Here is a 19,376-nt window from a genome sequence, read left to right on the forward strand (position 1 = left end):
GCTCGCTCCTTTGTGTGCAGCCAAGCTCGAACCCCAAACCTTCCCCAGCCCCTCTCTCCTCCTCCTCCTCCTCCCCCCAGCTCCCCCTGCCCCGACCCCCGCAGCCCCTCCCCGGCTCAGCGCTGCCGACCCCACGAGGGTCTCTTCCCGCTCTCTGGCGGAGTGGGTGTAATTACCCCACACACACACATCGTAATTAGCTTTTCCATCCTCTCCCCCTCCCTCCTGACTGGCTTCGCTCCAGACTTTGGAAGCGGCCTCGGGCTCACCCACCCGCTCATGGAAGGTTTCCCCCAAGCATCCCAAAGGATCCGTCCCCTCAGGGGTCGGTGAAAGCCGAATTTCCCCTCCCCAACACACGCTCCTCAACAAACTGTTTGCAGAGGGAGAATCTTATCAGGCAGCTGCAGAAAGGGGAATCCCGTTGCTCCCCACTCTTCACCTCCCGGGGGGAGCAGAGCTGGGCGGTGATAGCTCCAGAAATCCAGGTTTTATTCCACGGATCGCCGGTGAGCGGGGCGTGGGAGCTGTGGGTGATGGATCTGCCAGGGCAGGGGCTCACGGGGCGAGCAAAAGCGCTGCTCGGACAGTGAAGGAGGCTTCCCCCGGGGTTTGGAGGGCTGGGATTTCCCCGGGAACGAGGTAAAACATCAGGAATAAATAAGTTAAATATTAATAGTTAAATCCTGGAGGGAACTCAGAGGTGGTTTCAGGGAGGTAAGGAAGCCAGGATGGACCTGAGGCAGCAGGAACCTTGAGGGCTTCACCTTAAACCTCCCAACCCCCCTCAGAGGGGGATCCAAGAAGGAAAATACGCGGTGGAGAGGTGGGAACAGCTTTGATAATGATGATGCAGGAGCAAATATTCCTGTTTGGCTCCGGGACACAGTGTGGAAAGAGCCAAACGCCGGCTGGAGGTGGCCCAAAGTCTGAGCCCAGGGGCAGAGCCAGGTGCTCCGTGTGCGCTTTGCCTGCAACTCCCCGTACAAAAAAAAAAAGCACAATTGGGGAATTTCTGGCAGTGTTTACCGGGCAAGGAGGCAGCAGGGATGTGATTTACCAGCTCCGTCACTCTGCATTGCCCAAATAGCACACACACGTGTCGGACACACACGCACACGCACATACACACACATGTACACATACACATGTTCACACACATGTTCACACACACACGTGCACACTCACCCCCCCGGATGGGCCGTGCCAGGGCACACCCCCTGTCCTGTGCAGGCCCCTGGTCCGGGGTCCCCCCCGTGCCCACCCGAGGGGTCCGGGGGGCGCTGGGACCCGGCGGCGTCCCCGTTGCCATGGAAACCCGCCGGGCCCGCGGGAGCCGGCGGGGAAATGCGGAAAAACCACCCCGGCTGCCGGGCTCGGGGGCCACGGGGAGGAGCAGGGGGGGTGCAAGGAGGGATCGGGGATCGAGGATTGGGATCGGGGAGCGGTCCAAGGACCCCGGCCCAGCCTGGCGCCCCCCGGGGCCCTGCGCCCTCCGGGCCCGCAGGGGGCGCTGCCCGCGCCGGTCACCCCCCGTGCCGCTCTATCCGCCAGCCCGCAGTGTCGGTGGCACATGATGGCGGAGGAGAGCGGAGTCTGCAGCTTCGTGTTCAAGAAGCGGGTCCGGGCCGCGGGCAGGGGACGGAGGAAGCGGCCCGGCAGCGACCAGGAGCAGGGTGAGCGCTGGGGGCACCCCGGGGGCGCGGGGAGCCGGGCCGGGCAGCGCCGGTGCGCTGGGGAGGCGAGGCAGAGCCTGGTGCCGCCCCCAGCGCTGCCCACACGGAGGGGCCCGGCCGCCCTCCTCAGTCTGTGTCCGTGTGGAACAGGGGGAGAAAAGGACCCCTGGGGCTGTGTCAGGGCAGGTCAGGTTGGATCTCAGGGAAAGGTTCTTCCCCAGAGGGTGGTTGGCACTGAACAGGCTCCCCAGGGTGATGGGCACAGCCCCAAGGCTGCCAGAGCTCCAGGAGGGTTTGGACAACGCTCTGAGGGACAGGGGGGGATTGTTGGGGTGTCTGTGCAGAGCCCGAAGTTGGACTGGACGATCCTTGTGGGTCCCCCCAGCTCAGGACGTTTATTCGGTGTGGTTCTGGTGCCGGGGGGGTGAAGGGCCCTGCCTGGGGGAGGCAGAGCCTGAGGCCGGGCTGTGCCCGCAGGGAGCAGCGGGGACGAGGAGGCCAGCGCGGTGGTGAGGAAGGAGCGGCGGCGGGAGACGCCCAACCCCATGATCCAGAAGGTAAGGGGAGCGCCCAGGGGGCACGGCAGGGCCTGCCAGACCCAGTGCTGGGCCCTTCCACCCCCAGTGCCTGCCCTGTCGCCCCTCAGACCCGCAGGTGCCCCAGGGACAGGCCGGAGTACGCCCCGAGCAGCAGCGAGGACGAGGACCCTGCCAAGGACATCGGGGTCACCTACAGATCCACCAGGTCGGCGGTAAGGACGGGCTGAGGGGGTGCTGGGCTGTCACCTCACACTTGAGAGAGAGGATTTGGGAGCGTGGGAGCAGCCATTCCCTCTTTTTTTACCTCTGGATATCTTTATCTCAGCAGCCAAGCACAGCGTGGTGGGTTTGTTCTGACAGTCCCTCCTTCCACTGGGGGCCATCAGAGGTCGGCCCTTCCCTCCTGGAGGTGGGAATTGAAACCCCAGGATGCCACTGGACTTGCCCAACGTTGCACGGAATTTTCAGGAGAGGGAGCACTTGGCTCAGCTTTGCCCAGCTGTTGGGTTTGTGTGTTCAGTGTTGGGCCTCCTTCCTTCCCAGGGAACTCGAGGTGACGTAGGAGGTGCTCCCATCTTTGTCCCTGTGACTCCTGGTGGAGTAAGAGCTGCAGAGAGGTCACTGCTTTCTTGGGGTTGATGGGTGAGGTATCCTGGTCTCCAGCGGGGCTGGAGAGAAATCAGCTCTGAAGTTTGGGCACAAATTGCCCTCCTCAGTAGATTTTACTCTTGGTTCCCTCTTGATCCAGTGACGTTTTGCCCATCAGCATCAGCCTGGGCAGGGTATCAGCAGGATTAGAAGAAGGTATCCATATATGTTCCTCCTCACAGCTCTTTCCTTACTGTGTGTTCTCTGTGTAAATGGGAATAATTCCTGGCTGTCCTCAGGTCTCCTTGTCACATTAGAGGCAAATATGAAAATAACCTCCTGCTGTGATTATTCACTGCTTTAGCTGCTCCCAGAGGGCTCCTTGTTTGCCCTCCTTGCTGGAGAGAATGGGAAGGCACAAGAGGAGGTGACAGCTTTGATCTCCAGAAGCTTCTGGAGGGTTGGATTTGTGTTTAATGGAGGCTGGCTGTAATTATTCTTTGGTTTCTGTGCAGCTGTTCCTGAAGATCTGATAAGACCTAGGAGGAGGTGTCTGGTTCAGTCCATTAAAGAGGAATCTAAACCAGATCACTGCGTTAAAAGTGAATTTGGGCCGCCCCCAGCCGGGTCAGAAGTTCAGATGTGCCATCCCCTGTGTGGGTAGGATGGTCCCATGGTTGAAGGGTTGGACGTGGCAGAGCTGAGTGCAGCTTCCAGCTGAGCTGGGGCTGCAAAAGGAGTAAAATGAGGCCAAGTGTTTCCTGACTGCAGCCTAAAGTTTGGGAGCAGTGGGGAATTGGCCTCCAGCCCATGGGGGATTCTCCTGGGCAGGTGCCCAGGGATGGCAGAAACCGATAGAAGGTAAATCAGGTGTGTGCAGTTCTTGCTCCTTGACATCCCTGCAGGTAGCCAGGGAGCTCCCAGACTTGGCCAGGTTTTCCCTCCGCTCTTGTCCCAAGTTTTCCTTGCTTTTCAGAAACCTGTGGGCCCAGAAGACATGGGAGCCACAGCAGTGTACGAGCTGGACACGGAGAAGGAGAAGGACGCCCAGGCCATCTTCGAGCGCAGCCAGAAAATCCAGGAGGTGAGTCAGCCTTGCTCTGAGGGGCTGGTGCTCTGCAGCAGGACTTTTACTCATCCCCTTCTGCACACCAGCAAGAGTTGGAGTCTCTGCTTCCCCGGGAAGTTGAAAAACCAGGAGTGCAACCCTTGCAAAGAGGGGAGTTCTGTGGTTTTGTTGGCATCTTGGTGTTAAGGAGGGTAGGGCGGGAAGGGAGAGTGAGGAAAGCTGATGAGTGCCATGAAGCTCTCCTGATCCTTTATCTTTTTGCTCTCCCAGGAGCTGAGAGGAAAGGAAGATGATAAAATTTACCGTGGCATTAACAACTACCAGAAGTACGTGAAGCCCAAGGACACGTCCATGGGAAATGCCTCTTCAGGAATGGTCAGGTGGGTTGGGATGAGCCTGGGGGAACTGGGACCATCCCAAAGGCACCTCTTTGGGGCTTCAACTTTGCTGTCACTGCCGGTTTCTGTCTGTCTGGCAGGGCTGGTGTCTGGTTCTGGCCAGGCCCTGCTCCAGGGCTGCTGTGCAGGGACCCTGAGCCCTCTCCCTCCTTCCAGGAAAGGCCCCATCCGTGCTCCGGAGCACCTTCGGGCCACGGTGCGGTGGGACTACCAGCCTGATATCTGCAAGGACTACAAGGAGACGGGGTTCTGTGGCTTTGGGGGTGAGTGGGTCGTCCCTGCAGCTGGAACAGTGCTGCAGCAGGTCTGCAAAGGGATCCAGTCCAGCTGTGAGCCCCTTTTGTGGTGCTGAGACCCACAGTGGGAGTCCTGGGATTCCCACAGGTATGTGGGTCCACTGAGGCCACGGGAGGGATGGGGTTTCCCGTTCCTTATCCCACTTCCCACGTGTGTGACTGCTGGCACTGTCCCTGTGGCACACGGAGGGTGATCCCATACCTGCTCCAGGAGCTTGGCACTGCCCTGGAGCAGGGAATAACCGAGGTTCACCTGCTGGGCAGAGCTCAGGAATGAGGTGTGCTGGTAACAAACTATGCCCTCCCAGCCTGGCTGGTAATTTCTCTTCTCCCTGTGCTGCTCAGACAGCTGCAAGTTCCTGCACGACCGCTCGGACTACAAGCACGGCTGGCAGATCGAGCGGGAGCTGGACGAGGGGCGCTACGGGGTCAACGGTACGGCACCCCTGGGGGGAGGAGGACACCACATCCTGCCTTTTATCATGGATTTCTGGCCAGTATTAATCCAGCCCGGGGGGTGTGCAGTGTGGACAGCAAAGGGCTCGTTATTCCCAAGCTGTGGAACTCCCTGCTGCGGGATAAGCTTGGCTTTGCTGCTTTCGGACAGCCACTGACCCCACTCAGGAGGGGGATTTCCCCTGTGGCTCTGTGACAGGAGAGCCCTGCTGTTGAGTGGGTTTGTGGAGCTGGAGCTGTCCCACAGATGCCCAGGGGCTGTGACTGTTCCCTTTTCTCACTCAGTGGCCCAGGTTGGTGAGGGTTGTTGTGCAGCTGGGGGGGAGGAGGGTGCTCTCTCTTCAGTTGGAGCCAGAGTTTTGGTGGCAGCTGGTTTGGAAGAAAGTCTGAAAACCATGAGGGGGCTGGAGGATGTTTCTCTTTATAGCAGTGAGTGGGTGAGGGAGAAAAGAATTTGCTCTTGTGAGATGAGCACCAGGCCCGCTGGCTCATTAGTCCTAATTATAGCCCAGGCCCACATGTGTGACTGCCATCAGCAACTCCCAGATGCCAGAACTCCATTGTTTCCAGCACAGATTCAGTCCCACCTGCTGTGCCATCCCCATCTTTAATATTCCATGCCCCACACATGGGCTGGGCTGGGCTGGCTGCTCTTGCTCTGCTCTGGTTCACTCTCTCTTCTGCAGACGAGGAGAACTACGAGGTGAGCAGCGATGAGGAGGACATGCCTTTCAAATGCTTCATCTGCAGAGGTTCCTTCAAGAACCCCGTGGTCACCAAGTGAGTGGTGGTTTGGAGCTGTGTCTGCTGTGGATTCAGCCCCATGAGTTGAGGCAAACACTGCCCACAGGCTGGGGGTGGAACCTGCTTGTTGTCTGCCATGGCTTTCTGGTGGGTGGGGAGTCCTCTGAGAACCAGGGAGCCTCAGCTGCATCTGGAGCATCCCCTTGGAAGGGATCTCAAGCCCCTGTTCAGGCACTTTTAGATTTTCACAGATGCTGACTCGTTACACAGTATTTCCCCTCAGCCTTGGGATTTTGTCATGCCTTCATTCCTCCTGGAATGGCAGAGAAATGGGGGCATGGGGAAGCCAAGAGCTTGGTGAGGAGGAGGAGGAGGCTGAGGGCAGCCCTCTCCCACACTGCTGGCTGTCCCGGTGCCTGTGTCAGAACAGGTCACTGGTGTCTGTGTGCAGGGGAAGCTCTGCCTGCAGCTCCCTTTTGCCTCCCCTGGGCACCAGCAGTCTAATTCCTGCCTCCAGCCCCGGGTGACTGTGTGTGGTGATGGCTTGCAGTGAGCCCTGTGTGTCCCTCCAGGTGCAGGCACTACTTCTGTGAGAGCTGTGCCCTCCAGCACTACCGCAAATCCCAGCGCTGCTACGTCTGTGACAAACAAACCAACGGGGTCTTCAACCCTGCAAAAGGTACCACCCACCTGGGGAGGGAGAGACACCAGCTCCTCAGGGACCTTCCTGGTGCTGGGCCTGGAGCTCAGAGCTCTTGGCTGCCAGCAGAGCTTTGTTAGTGCCAGGAGAGATTAAATCCTGGCCTGGGAGGGTCTGGGGGGAATTCAGGGAGTGAGTTCTGCAGAGAAGGGGATGTGCCAGGGGAGCAGCTTGTGCCATCAGTAATGCAGTGATGGACTAACAGCTCATCCTGCCTGTTCCTGTTTTCCAGAGCTCATGGCAAAACTGGAAAAACACAAAGGGGAGGAAGAGGAGGAGCAGCAGTCGGACCACAGCGAGGATCCGCAGTAGCAGAGCAGCCTGTTTTGTAAATAATTGAATAAAGTTTTTGTAGGAGAAAAAAAACTAAACACCCTCCCAGGTGGAGCCAGGGGTTGTGTATCCAACAGTGTCCACCTGTACTGGACCTCTTGTTCACTGCTCTGGCAGAACAGGTAAGGTCAGACTCAGAGCTGTGGTGATCCTGCTGCTGTGTAAGCATAAAACTACCCAAGTTAGTTTAAATCCATAATCTCTGAGCATGGAGCAAAGCTGCAAACAGGGACAGGGAGGAGAAATATGAACTGGCATGAAGTTCATCCTTCACCCTAAAAATGCCAGCTCAGGGGAAAAGAGGCTGCAGCACTGCAGCTATTGGGGATTTATGCCCTCCTGTCTTGGTTATTAGAGCTCATGAGGGATGGAACACACCTCTTGAATCAGCCCTGTTTGTGAGAAAACCCAGCCCCAACCATCATTCACTCAGCCCCAAAAGGTTTCCTGGCAAGTGATACTGTGCTTTTTCTGACTTTAAGTAGCAGGGCTTCAGTCCTGCTAAGGAGTTTTACAAACTGCAGACTTCATAGCAAACCAAGAAATGAAGATCCACTTACCCTAACAAGATTAAATCAGGAGACAAACCTGATCCTGGGGAGGAAATGGCCTGAGCTTACAAACACCCCTGTGCTGGGAGAAGGGTTTCACTGAAGGTTTCAGAAAAGAGCAAGTGCAGGTGTTTGCAGCTTCTTGATTTCGCTGAATTATGTCTCTGAAACATGAAGGCAGCTGCAGTGAACTGGTGACCTGTATGAAGATAAGAGCAAGTATGCACAGCCAGCCTGTGCCACCCTCTGATTCACTCCCATCATCCTGCAGAAACAGCAGACTTAAAAAAACAAAACAACATCAGAAATGTTTTATTTGTTTTTTGGCAAAAAAACTAGAGTAACAAACTTTTTTCTGGGTTCAAGTACAGTTTATAAACACAAGGAGGACCTGTTGCCAGCACCACTCCTGCCATCGACGGCACCTCCACGGGGATTCTCAGTGCTGCAGTGAAGAGCAGACGACCTCCAGCACCGGTGGTCCTTGGAAAAGTCAAACTAAAAGCTTTAAATACACCTCCAAAAAAAACACCCCCCAAATGCTGTGGGATGGGGGAAGGGCAGAGTCACACAGGCAGGAATCACAGGGAGCCACGTGAGCAGCTCTGACCTGTCAGTCAGTCAGGGAAGGCAGAAGAGCAGTGGTAAGGGAAGGGTGAAGTTCAGTGCTGTACAGGAGTCATCAGCAAGAGGATTTAGCAGGAAAATCAACTTACTTTTCCTCTCTGCCAGGGTAAATCACTGAGAACAAGCTGGTAAGAGGGCTGTGTGCTGTGAAACCAGCCCAGATAGCATGAGGTTCAACTGGCTGGGGATAAAACGGCTGGTTCGTGGTCCAGGCATCCACTGCTCTGGTGACATGGGCAGCTGGGAGGGGAGGCTGGAAGGTCCTGTCTGACCTGGAGTTCAGAGTGCTCACCATTGAGAGAGGGGTCTTCAAAAGCCCTGTCCAGAACTGGCACAGCTCAGTGCTGCAGAGGAATGCCCAGTGCAGCAAGAGTGCCTGGAATGGCACCGGCTTGGCTTTGATCTCCCATTTTCCATCACAAAGCAGTAACTTAAGAACATAATCCCTTTGTGTCCCCATCAAAACTTGTCCTGTGGCAACAGGAATCTGACTAGTTCTAAGAGAATGCCCAAAACTAAGAGCTGCCCACCTCCCCTCAACTCTAAGGCACCCTTGAAAGAGAAAGAACCACAGAGGGTAGGGACATGCAGCCTCAGCTGTGATAAGAGGAAGCCAGTGATTTTTAGAAACACATAAATAGAGACTACACAAACTCAACCCCCTCAAGTGATCTACCGGTGCTCAGCCACAAGGCTGGGGGCTCTGGGCACTGCACCATCTGGAATACTCCACAGTTCCCTGGGTTGATGCTTTCCCAGCTCAGGTCTGTCCATGTTTCCAGGCTACTTCTCAAGTAAACAGGCAGATGAAGTTCCTTCCCAAGGACCTGTAAACTCCTGTGTGTAACATTCCTCAGCTTTTATGAGCAGGACCAATAAATAACAGTGCCCAGAGAGCTCCTCCAGAACTCGAGTGTCGTCCCTGTTCTTCTAGAACTCCCAGTCATCCACATCCAGCTGCTCCAGATTTGACACCAACCCAAAGATGCCACTGGGATCCTGGGGCTGTGTCCCTTCCAGGTTGGTGATGGGGGTGACGGGGCGCAGGAGTTCGGGGAGTGCTTCGGACGCGCGGCGCTTGATCTGCACAGAGCGGAGAGAACCCCCCTGCTCGGGTGCTGCTCCTCACCCAGGCAGCAACACCCGCCAGGAAACGCATCCCTCGCTCATCTGGACCAGCTCAGAACTGCCCACACCCCAGAACTCAACAGCCTGTGGGGGAAGTGCTGATGTAGCACGTGGGACAGGCAGATGGACAAGCCCTGTTAGGTAAGAGACGCTTCAGCAACAGCCCGTGCGTGCCCCAGGGATCACCACCCTGCACTGCAGCCACCAACCTGAGTCCTTCAGATCAGAGAATCCAGCAACTCAACAGGCCCACCCTCGGGTTCAGTGGCACAGCAAGACAACTGCAGATAAATTAGTTCCTTACCTGCTTGAAGAAGGGGTGACTGAGCAGGGTGCCTGCGCTTGGCCTGCAGAAGGGAGGGACAATCAAGTAAGCACACAAGAAAATGTGGCAGTCTTTGATCAGGGAGTAGAAAAAAGAACAGACCAGTCCTTCCTGCCTCTCCCACTTCTATTTCTTTTGGCACCAGTAGCACAGTTATTAAGTATTTAATATCACATAATGGATTATGTGAGGTGAGTTCAACCTTCTTTCTAACCTTCCAGTTACCTACTTGCTCCCCCTGACCTCTGGCCAAGGACAGTTTCTGAGCAGTGGGACATGCCAGAGAAGTCTGTCATGGCTACAGATCACCCTGCCCTCACTACAGAGGAAAATGCAGCTCTTGATCCCTTCCTATCATTATTCTCTGCTGGCTGAAGAGCAGAGTGATGGGAACTGGGTAAAAATGGTCTTACAGGGGCCAGAAACTCAAGTTGTTCACTTTGTTTTCTTGATGTGCAGCACCATTCCAGTCCCCAAAGAAGGGTGTCAAGGAATCCTTTCTCCTAGAAAGTGCTCCAAGTGTTAACACTGCTCTGTTTTATGTACTTGGACTGCTCTCCTCGGTGGACAGAGCACAACTTTGGGAAATAACCCTCTGAACTTTGCTGCCTCCCACAGCTCAAGCAGGTGTGAAGAGCAGCTTTGCCCTGGCTTTACCTGAAGTCGGGGTTCCTCTGCAGGCACTGCTCCACAAAGTTATGGAAGTAGGTGGAGAAGGTGCGCAGATAGGGGTGCAGGGCCGGCTCCCCGTTGGCCGCTCGCGCGTTGCCCACGGCCGTGCTCTCGCCCATCCCGTAATTAGCGCTGGAACGGGAGGTCTTCATAGTCAACTCATCAGCAGGGATTGTGGTGGTGTCCAGCAGGCAGGGGACGGTTCCGTTCAGCTTTTCCAAGAGCATCTGGAAGAGCGGGGCACAAGCAACTGTCACACACGCAGGAAGCGAGACAGCTGAGACTCCCCCACTCCCACAGGCACAGCACCCATCACTCTTCACAGCCCAGCCGAGCACTCCACGTGCCAGGATACAGGATGGGAAAGGAGCAGCTGCCAAAGCAAACCTTACCTGAGTGGAAGGCATGTCTTTGAACGGGACGTGGCCGTTTGCCAGCTCACAGGCCGTTATCCCCACGCTGTAAATGTCGGATTTTGCATCGTAACCCTGGAGGTTCTGCGTGAAAAGGGGAAAAGGAAAATCAGCCCTGGGGACTTGACTGGGCAGTCCCCGTGATTTGGTGTGCAAGGCAGCAAACCCAGAGGATCAGCAGGAATAGGACAGCCCACAGATAGACTGGTGGGCTGTGGTGGGGTGGTTTGGATTGTTAAGGCACACAGTTAAGGGCAACATTTGTGCAACTGCAACCAGCCAGCCAGTAGGGATGGCATCTGCCTTGGGGTAACTGGCACCTGATGTGACACTTTGCTAATGAGACAATCTGTAGAGGTACCTAAAATAAACCACTTGTTTTGAGGCAAAAAGGACAGAAAAAAAAGGATAGAGCTCATCCCAAGAAAAAGTGACTCTGGGGGTTTTGTCATGTCCCCCCCCTCACACCTCCTGAAGGTGCCCTAAGAACTCAGAACATCACACAGATACCACAGATCACTAAACACAAGCAGGGTTTTTTAAACACACCTGCTGCAAGACCTCAGGGCTGAGCCAAGGCAGCACTTTGATGCTGTATTTGGGGAAGTCATGAACGACTTTGAGTCGCTGCCCGTGGTTGATCATACTCAGGTTACTCCTCAGGCCAGACAGGTACACCTTCCCATCCACAGAGATCAGGATGTGGCTGGCTTTAACACTCCTGGGAAAAGAAGGGAAGAACAGTCAGGTTCCCTGCCTTTATTCACTGGGCAGGGAATTCACAGGACAACAGCTGATCAGCCCCCTCCCAGGACACTGAGACTCCTAAACCACCACCTGGCACCACTTCTACAAACATTAACAGGACTCTCTTCACCTCCTCTGCACGTTCCCAAAGAATGTTTCTGTGGCAGGGAGAAATGCAGGACTAAAGCTTATGGATTGGGATTTCAGGATAAGTCTGTTCCACAGTGACACTTCCCTGCAGCTTGGTAAGGCCAGTGATATCACCTCCCATGAGTATCCAACTGATCTGCTCCAACAGCAAAGTAATACAAAGCTGAATGTGTCCAGTGCCTCCTGAATCATCCTCTCTGCTCTACTCTGAGCAGTTATTTCCAAGACATTCCAAAAGAAGGGAAATGGATCAATTTATTTTTTTTAATACCTGTGTACATAGCCCATGTGGTGGATGTAGTCAAGTGCTTTCAGTACACCTTGGAGGATATATGCAATGGCCAGTTCACTCATCCCATCCATAAAATGGGTACAGATTAAATCCTTTGCAGAGCCTGAAAAGAAACAAAACACCACCTGTCAGAACAAAAGCCCCAAGGATCCCTCCTCTCTTCCATTTCTTTTCATTTCACACAGTCAGGCAAAGGTACCCCCTCTCCACCTACCATAGGCCATGAAAGATGTCACAACCCACAGCTCGTTGTCAGCTATGAAAGTTGCTTTGTATGGCACGATGTTCGGGTGGTTGAAGAGCTTGGAAACGTGAAGTTCCCCCTGAAATAATAATAAAAAATAAAAAAAATATGTTTAGATTAGGTTTAGTAAATGCAGAAACGTGACTGCAGTAGTGATAAGCACAGCTCTGGCTGTCTCTGTCCTCTCCTCAGCTTGGGGTTACCTGCAGGAACGTGACCATCTCGTTGGTGCAGGCCTCCAGGTTCACCCTCCTGACGGTGACGTACTCTCCGGTGGGTTTGTACCTGGCCAGGTTCACAACCATCAGGTCTTCAAAGCCTCTGCCTGAAAGGAAAGGCATTAAAGCTTCAGCAGCACTGCTGGAACCACAGCCCTCTGCACAACTCCTCCGGCCATTGACCCTTCAATCACATTTACACTCATTTACCGAAGCTATTTCTGGCCTCATGAAAAGGAGTAATGGTTCCATCAGATACCACTTTCCTTGGCAGGCACCCCACCGAGAGGAATCCTCCCAGCCAGTAATATTATCCTGTCCTTCAAAGTCAAGACTGAGGTAGAAATAAAGTGATTTAAGACCACCAAGGACAGGTTTCAGGCTGGTTTTGCTGACTGAACTGCACCCCCAGTATCACTAACCCGCCTCCCAGTTGAAAACCTTTAGGACTGGTTTTCAACCAGTGAGTTCAAAAACCAAAGATGACAGACACCCAACGTCAAAAATAAGCAATCAGTCAAGAAAAGGCCAACAATCTGTCCAGGTTGGTTTTACCTATGATAGTGAGCAACTCGTAGCAGCTGCTGTCTGGCAGGAAGTTGCTCATGGTGTCCCTTTTAGGGGAAGGAGCTATCGACTCGGAGCTCGCCTCATTGGTCTGGGGGCAAAAAAAGAAGGAAGTCAGGTCAAAAGAAAGAAAGATCACCTGCTGGAAAAATCATCTGTGCCTTATGTCACCACACACCTCAAAACAGTGGCAGTACTGAATGCAGAAGAGGATTTAATTGCTGTTACAATACTCTTTAATAGTCATTTATCAATTGGAATTCAGGAGATGCCTCATTTCAGAAGATCCAGACAGCTATGTTACAAAACAAGTAGCAGGTTGGTTGTTAATCACTGTAAGCCAGAATTTATTCCAGGATATTTGGATAAAGCCAATTATTATTTCCCAGGAGAGCCTGAGTGCTGCTTTAAGGTATAACTGCCTTTTTTTCCCATTAATTACAAACTGCTGTGCCACCATCCTGTTGCCTGGGCAAGAGCCAAAGGGAAGCTTCTTCCCAGCACTTCCCTTCCTCGTGGCAGTTCCTGGTGGATGCTGGAGCTCCTGGTTTTCACCTGGGATAAGCCCAGCAGAGCTGAAGCTGCTTGAATGGCACAAGGGATGAAGAAAATCAGACACGTGTGGAAAGAGAAGCTCCAAATGAAAGCAAAAATTGCAAAGCATTTAGTGCTTACAGACAAAAAAAAAAAGGTTTGGAGGGGGGAAAAAGGGATAAAAAAAGCCCCCCCAGCACATGGGGAAGCAGCATTCCTGTCAGCTTTCCCTCACTCCATCTGACAGAAAGCTTTCTGCCTCATTTACACACACATAAATCCTCCCAAGCAGGATTTTGCAGATGATAAACTCCCGACATTCTTACCAAGTTCCTTTATGCCTTCCAACTCCCTCAAATTCCAAAGTCCCCAGGAATGCATCCAAATGGGGATTAGAATTTATTTGGGGTCTAAAAAATCGTGTTTAGTTATCTCCAATTTCCAGCACATTAACTCCTCCTGACATTTGGAACGCCAGCTCAATTTTTCCACCTCATTCTTCATCAACTGCAAGTGCCCTTTATCAGACCTTTCCTCGTGGTACATGAAGCAGAAAAGGTTTGTGCCTTTTCCTGGTGCCACAGCAAACTCCCTTTTTTTTTATTTCCACCACTCAAAGATGGAAACAACACAGTGACAGCTGGAAAACAAGGAACTGGCTGTTCTACCTAACAAGGGGTACATGCAAAGAGCACAGACAGGAATTTGCTGCAAATTCCCTCTGGGTCCCCAGCTGCAGAAATTAAGATTTGTGACCAGTGCTAGGGTATAATTTCAGCTCAAACAACTCACTCCTGTCTCAGCACCAGCACTCCCAAATCCTTTCTCCTAGCCCTAAGACTGCAGTGCTGCCCCCTTGGCTCAGAACAGGCAGCAACTTCCCACTCAGGATTTCAAACTGCTGCTAAAAGAGTCAGTTCTGATCTCAACTGCTATCATCCACGACTCCTTGCAGCAATTTCACACAGTCCTGTCAGCAGCAAGACTGCCAGGAGAGGCACACAGGCAGATGGAAACCTCTGAAGCAAGAAAAGGCACCACCAAGGGGATGATGGAAGCAGGGGGCTGTTGGAAGCAGTTATGGAGCGGTGACAGCGGGTGAGACACTTGAGCGACATGTAAATGGTTTGCTTGATTAAAGTCCACTCCAGGTAGAGCATAAGCCAACAAAACAGATGCAGAGAATTAAAGAAATTGAATCTTATTAATGGTGTAGGCTGTACAGTCATGGGAAAATGCTGTAAATTCTCTTTTTAAGTCTTCCAGCAGGAGGTCTTCACTCACCTCTCCTCGTGTTAGCAGTGACCAACAACAGAGTTAATGCAAAAGGAGCTCTACCAGAAACTTATCCACACCATACAAGAGTTTTCAAAACAAAAGGAAGTTAAACTGAAATGTCATTTATGAGATACTGCAAAAAGCTCTTCGGTGGTTTCACACAGGAGAACTTTTGGTGTATGGTCAAAGGCAAAAGCAGCTGCAACATGAAGCAGCTTTATGGCACAGCATTCAGTCACAGCTGGCTTTTACAGCTCCTGGAGCTGATCTGAATTTGAGATGGATTTAAAGGAAATTAATCTTTGGAAGGCAACCACTGGTATAAATGCCACAGCACAATCTCGGTGTTATGTGATGCTTGCAAGGACCTGCATTTGCCAAATGGCATTGCCCTGAGTTAGGAAGAGGGAACATCGGGGTTGTTCTGCTGCCTTCCTCTCCACCTCCTCATTCCCTCGCTCGCTTTCAGCACAAGCAACAAAAAATTATTTGCTTTTTTCTACAGCCCTGCTGGGGAAAAAAAAAAAAAGGCTTTTATTTAGATATAAAATTCAAAATGAGAATCAGCACAAGTGTCCAAACCCCAAGTGAACACTTTAACAAACCCAAAACAGATGCTAATCTCAACTTGCTTCCAGCCCAGCATATGTGTAACACTCAGCCATTTAAAAAAGGTGTGAATTCACTCAATTTTATACAGAGCACTCCAAATACATCTCCTATTTTCAGCTTTGTTTGTGCCAGTAAATTACTGGCACTGGCACAAAAATGGCTTATAAGAAGCTTGAACTGACAGAGTTCTAATCAAATCACACTTAATTCGTGTTTTGTAATTAACTTCAACTGGAGCAACACCTACACAGGGAGATGTTTCAGTGTGGTGTGGGGAGGTGGGGAATCATTTAGACAAAAATATTGCATTGTCAGTTGTGCTATTTTATGTGCTCATTATGAAGCAGAGAGTGATCAGGGCCTGGAGAACAAACACCACCAAGGCAAAGCTTTCCACTGCCACGTTTTTGTGGCTCTACGTTTTTGAACACCCCCTGTCTGGGAGTGATTTTACTTTTTAGGAGGCAAATCAGGCATGGAATTGTCCCTGAAAATGACCACCAAACTAACCCCTTCCTTCGTTCTCTGAAGAATCAGATCTAAATCACCTCAAAAAGAGACCCTTCAGGGGCTGAGGGGGGAGAGGGGATGACAACACAAATCCGAGAGCCCGAGTTCCAATTTTTTTTGGCACGTCACAGAGAGCTTGAAAAACCACACACCAAAATCTGCACTCCAGGGTGAAACCTGTGTCCACACTCGTAGAGCTAAATACAGAGATGAGATATACAACTAAGAAAAATAAAATTTAAGGAAAAAAAAAAATCAAACTTCCACAAGGAATAATCTCCATGCAATGAACCACAGCACCACAGCCTGCACAAGTCACTTACTTTTCTCCGAGAGTCACCCGGAGGCTGCTCTGGAGTAAAGAAATTAATTGTTCACCATGTTGTGTTCAGCAGATACCCATTCAAATATAGCTGGAAAACTCAGTAAACAACCCTCCACGACACTTGCTGATACCAAACAGACACAGCGCTTTTGTTTTATACACAGACATTTAATTTACATGTAGAATTTCAATACACGTGTGGGAATCAGAGAGGGTCAAGCAGTGCTACTTGTTCATCTATTTGACAGAAATGTGGCTTTTTTTTTTTTTTAATTATAGCCCTAAATATCCCCCTGCCATGTCCCTGCTCATGATCTTTAAAGGTCTCTTCCAACCTAAACTCCTTATGATTTTAAACACGTTCAAAGATGACACTTTAAATACAGAAGAAACTATCGAAAATTATTCCAAGTAATAAAAATTCTTCCACTCCTCCTGAAAGCTCAAGGTCTAGACATATTTCCTATGCTGATTTTTTTTTCCATGCCCATTGATCAGGAGTTCTGCCTCCTGGCAATTTTGGGGTTTTATGCACAAAGGCAGAGCACAAACCCATCAGCTCTCTGCAGGCACACTGGGGAGCCATCAGCAGTTTCAAAATCCACTTTTACTCAGAAAATCATAATTAACTTTCCCAAACTCCAAGTCCACCTTTTGCATGAGGAAAAAAAAAAAAAAAAAAGTGGTTATGCTAAGAAATACAGAATAAAAATAGCCCAGTCATCAACATGGAACTGATTTCCAAAGGGCACTTCCACACTAAATTTCTGTGCTTGGCCAGCTTGAACAACCAGACTTGGTGCTACAACCAGCTTTAATCACCTCTTTTAGTCTTAAGACACATCTTTGCTACCAAATGAACAGCTAAAATGAAACATTTCTAACAAGGTAATCTAAGGAGGGTAGAAAACTTACCTCCAAACAGCTCAAACTCTCTTAAACCCTCAACAATGAACTTCTCAGACACCCACCGCTGAAAGAGAGAAAAACCCTCCACATCAGCAGTTATTCCATCTGCAGACAAATTTCTTTTCCCCCTTCCCCACCAAAAAAAAAACCACCATAAGAGAATCAGTTACTGCCAACCAACATGCACTTAAAATGCAATAAAATTAACGCCATTTTAATCATTCAGACAAGTTCAACGAGGTGATTATCTCAGAGGATTTAAATATCTTGGTTACATGTCTACTGATTGAATGTAAAATTAGAACATAAAGATTTTAAAGCTGTTGCTCTCTCCCAGAATTCGTGTTTGCAATTCACAGCATTAGGAACGTTTCTACCACTACCCAAGGCTGTAATTCAAAGAAAAAAAATTATCTAGACACATAATATATAATAAAATATGCAATTTTAAGCTTGCAGAGTGTTGATCGTGATGTTAGTGTTAAGCAATAAATCACAAACACTCCCAGGGCAGAATCTGTCTACTTGGCAAAATAATTTCAAAAACAGTTCATGCTTTTTTAGCACAAGGGAAGCCAGTCCTAGAAAGCACCAAGGAGTCTTTAGGTGATAACAGCTCAAAACTTGTGTCATTTTAAGGCATTAAAAGTGGCTTTGCTGCAGGAAACCTCCTCACTTAAAAAAAGCAGGATCAAACAAAGCTTAACTTTGAGTTTAACTTTGCAAGCGAAGTGAAGGGAAAAACCAAACTCAAACAGGTGACACAGGTGAGGCGGCCACTTCTTAAAGAAAAGCTGAAAATCAACAGCATTGCAGCGCTTTTTTTTCTTCACTACAAGGCCCCACTGCACACCAAGGAGATCCGTGCGCAGCAATAAACCCTTTAGCACGGTGTTTTTTTAACACCCATCCCTGCGCCTCTCCCGGTGCTCTCCAGGCCCGGCCCCCTCCGCGCAAAGCTCGTCCCACCGACCCGCGGGGAAAGCTGGAAGGTCTTCAAACACTCACCCGTATGCGCTCGGGTTTACTTACAAGGAAAGACATGGGGGCCGCCGCTGTGGCACCGCGAGCAGCAGAAAGGGTGGGAAACCTGCGGGGAACACAGCGCGGCGTCCAAGTGTCACCCCCGGGCACCCCCCGGCCCCTCACAGACCCACAGCCCCGGCAGGAACCGCCCGGAGCCCTCATGAAGTAGCGAGACCCCCGAATACCCTCAAGGCCCCTCGCCCGCCTTGCCCAGCAGCCCCCGCCCCTCAGGGGAGCGGTGATCCCGGTGAGCACCGTCAGGAGCCCTCACAAAGCACCCCCACCCCGAACACCCACCCAGGGGAGCGTTAACACCGGTGAGCACCGTCAGGAGCCCTCACAAAGCACCCCCACCCCGAACACCCACCCAGGGGAGCGGTAACCCCGGTGAGCACCCTCAGGAGCCCTCACAAAGCACCGGCACCCCGAGCACGCACCCAGGGCCCGTTACACGCCTCGGAGTGACCCGCACCGCTCAGGAGCCCTCACAAAGCACCGGCACCCCGAGCACGCACCCTTGGGCCCCTCACCCGCCCCTCAGGGGAGCGGTGACCCCGGTAAGCACCGCCCGGTGCCCTCACAAAGCACCCACACCCTGAACCCCTCCCCCGGGGCCCCTCACCCGCCCGGTGCCCGGCGCCCACACTAATCACCGACACCCCGCTACGTCCCCCTGAGCCCCTCAGCCGGCCCCAGCGCGGGAGGGGCCCCAGGGGAGCGGTGATCCCGGTAAGGGCCGCGCGGAGCCCTCAGAAAGGTCCGACCCCTCCCCAAGTCCCGACCCCTCCCCGGTGCCCCCCCCGGGCCCCTCACGGACCCCTCAGGCTGCGGCCGCCGCTCACCGGCGGGACGCGCTGCGCGTGACGTCACCGCGCCGGCCCGCGAGCGTGACGCCGCGTCCGCGCCTCCCGCGCTCGAAGGAGAGGGGGGCCGCCGCCATGTTGGGTCCCTGAGGGGAGGGGAGGAGGAGGCGCAGGGGGGACCTGCTGGCTCTGCAACTCCCTCGACAGGAGGGGGAGCCGGGCTCTGCTCCCAGGGAACAAGGGACAGGAGGAGAGGGAACGGCCTCCAGCTGTGCCAGGGGAGGGGCAGGTTGGACATCAGGAGGAATTTCTTCCTGCAAAGGGCTGTTAGGCCTTGGGAGGTTTGGAGTCCCCACCCCTGGAGGAGGAAGGACGGGCTGTGGCACTCAGTGCTCTGGGCTGAGGGACAAGGTGGGCTCGAGGATCTTGGGGGTCTTTTTCAGCCTCTCAGATTCTGCGGGTCCCTCAGTGGCCCAAGCTCTGTCCCCCTCAGTCCTCAGGCACAGGGAACCCACAAACCCCATCCTTAAACCCCCAGGGGCAAATCCTCCATCTCCACCATCCCTGCCTCAGGGGAGAGAAACCTTCCTGGATGGGCAAAACCTGCACCAAAACCTACCCAGGACAAACGAGGCTTTTGAGCTCC

General features: G+C 52.5%; 2 protein-coding genes across 5 annotated transcripts; one reads left to right on the forward strand and one right to left on the reverse strand.

Annotated features, from left to right (window-relative positions):
* The first annotated feature begins 1,509 nt into the window (after positions 1–1,509).
* LOC126646401 (E3 ubiquitin-protein ligase RNF113A-like) lies at positions 1,510–6,832 on the forward strand. The gene is made up of 10 exons (XM_050327739.1): positions 1,510–1,676; positions 2,154–2,233; positions 2,323–2,427; positions 3,780–3,887; positions 4,143–4,252; positions 4,427–4,533; positions 4,912–5,001; positions 5,709–5,802; positions 6,339–6,445; positions 6,699–6,832. Exons 1-10 carry the CDS (start codon positions 1,574–1,576, stop codon positions 6,776–6,778), a joined length of 984 nt encoding a protein of 327 aa, XP_050183696.1. The 5' UTR covers positions 1,510–1,573; the 3' UTR covers positions 6,779–6,832.
* Positions 6,833–7,634: 802 nt separating this feature from the next.
* On the reverse strand, positions 7,635–18,794 carry STRADA (STE20 related adaptor alpha). Of its 4 annotated transcripts, XM_050327708.1 has the most exons (13): positions 18,745–18,794; positions 17,910–17,991; positions 16,908–16,965; positions 15,991–16,019; positions 12,722–12,824; positions 12,152–12,273; positions 11,919–12,027; positions 11,684–11,807; positions 11,065–11,236; positions 10,495–10,599; positions 10,088–10,329; positions 9,410–9,452; positions 7,635–9,060 (listed from the first exon to the last, which is right to left on the reverse strand). In XM_050327708.1, exons 2-13 carry the CDS (start codon positions 17,943–17,945, stop codon positions 8,908–8,910), a joined length of 1,296 nt encoding a protein of 431 aa, XP_050183665.1. In that variant the 5' UTR covers positions 17,946–17,991; positions 18,745–18,794; the 3' UTR covers positions 7,635–8,907. The 4 variants fall into 4 exon arrangements, with proteins under 4 accessions (XP_050183665.1, XP_050183667.1, XP_050183669.1 ...); XM_050327710.1 differs by lacking the exon at positions 18,745–18,794 and having other exon boundaries at positions 17,934–17,985; XM_050327712.1 differs by lacking the exons at positions 15,991–16,019; positions 18,745–18,794 and having other exon boundaries at positions 17,934–17,991.
* Between the last annotated feature and the right edge of the window lie 582 nt (positions 18,795–19,376).

The sequence above is a fragment of the Myiozetetes cayanensis genome, unplaced genomic scaffold (assembly GCF_022539395.1).
Source record: "Myiozetetes cayanensis isolate MyiCay16 unplaced genomic scaffold, myiCay2020 scf34, whole genome shotgun sequence".
In the NCBI taxonomy this organism is placed as follows: Eukaryota; Metazoa; Chordata; class Aves; order Passeriformes; family Tyrannidae; genus Myiozetetes; species Myiozetetes cayanensis.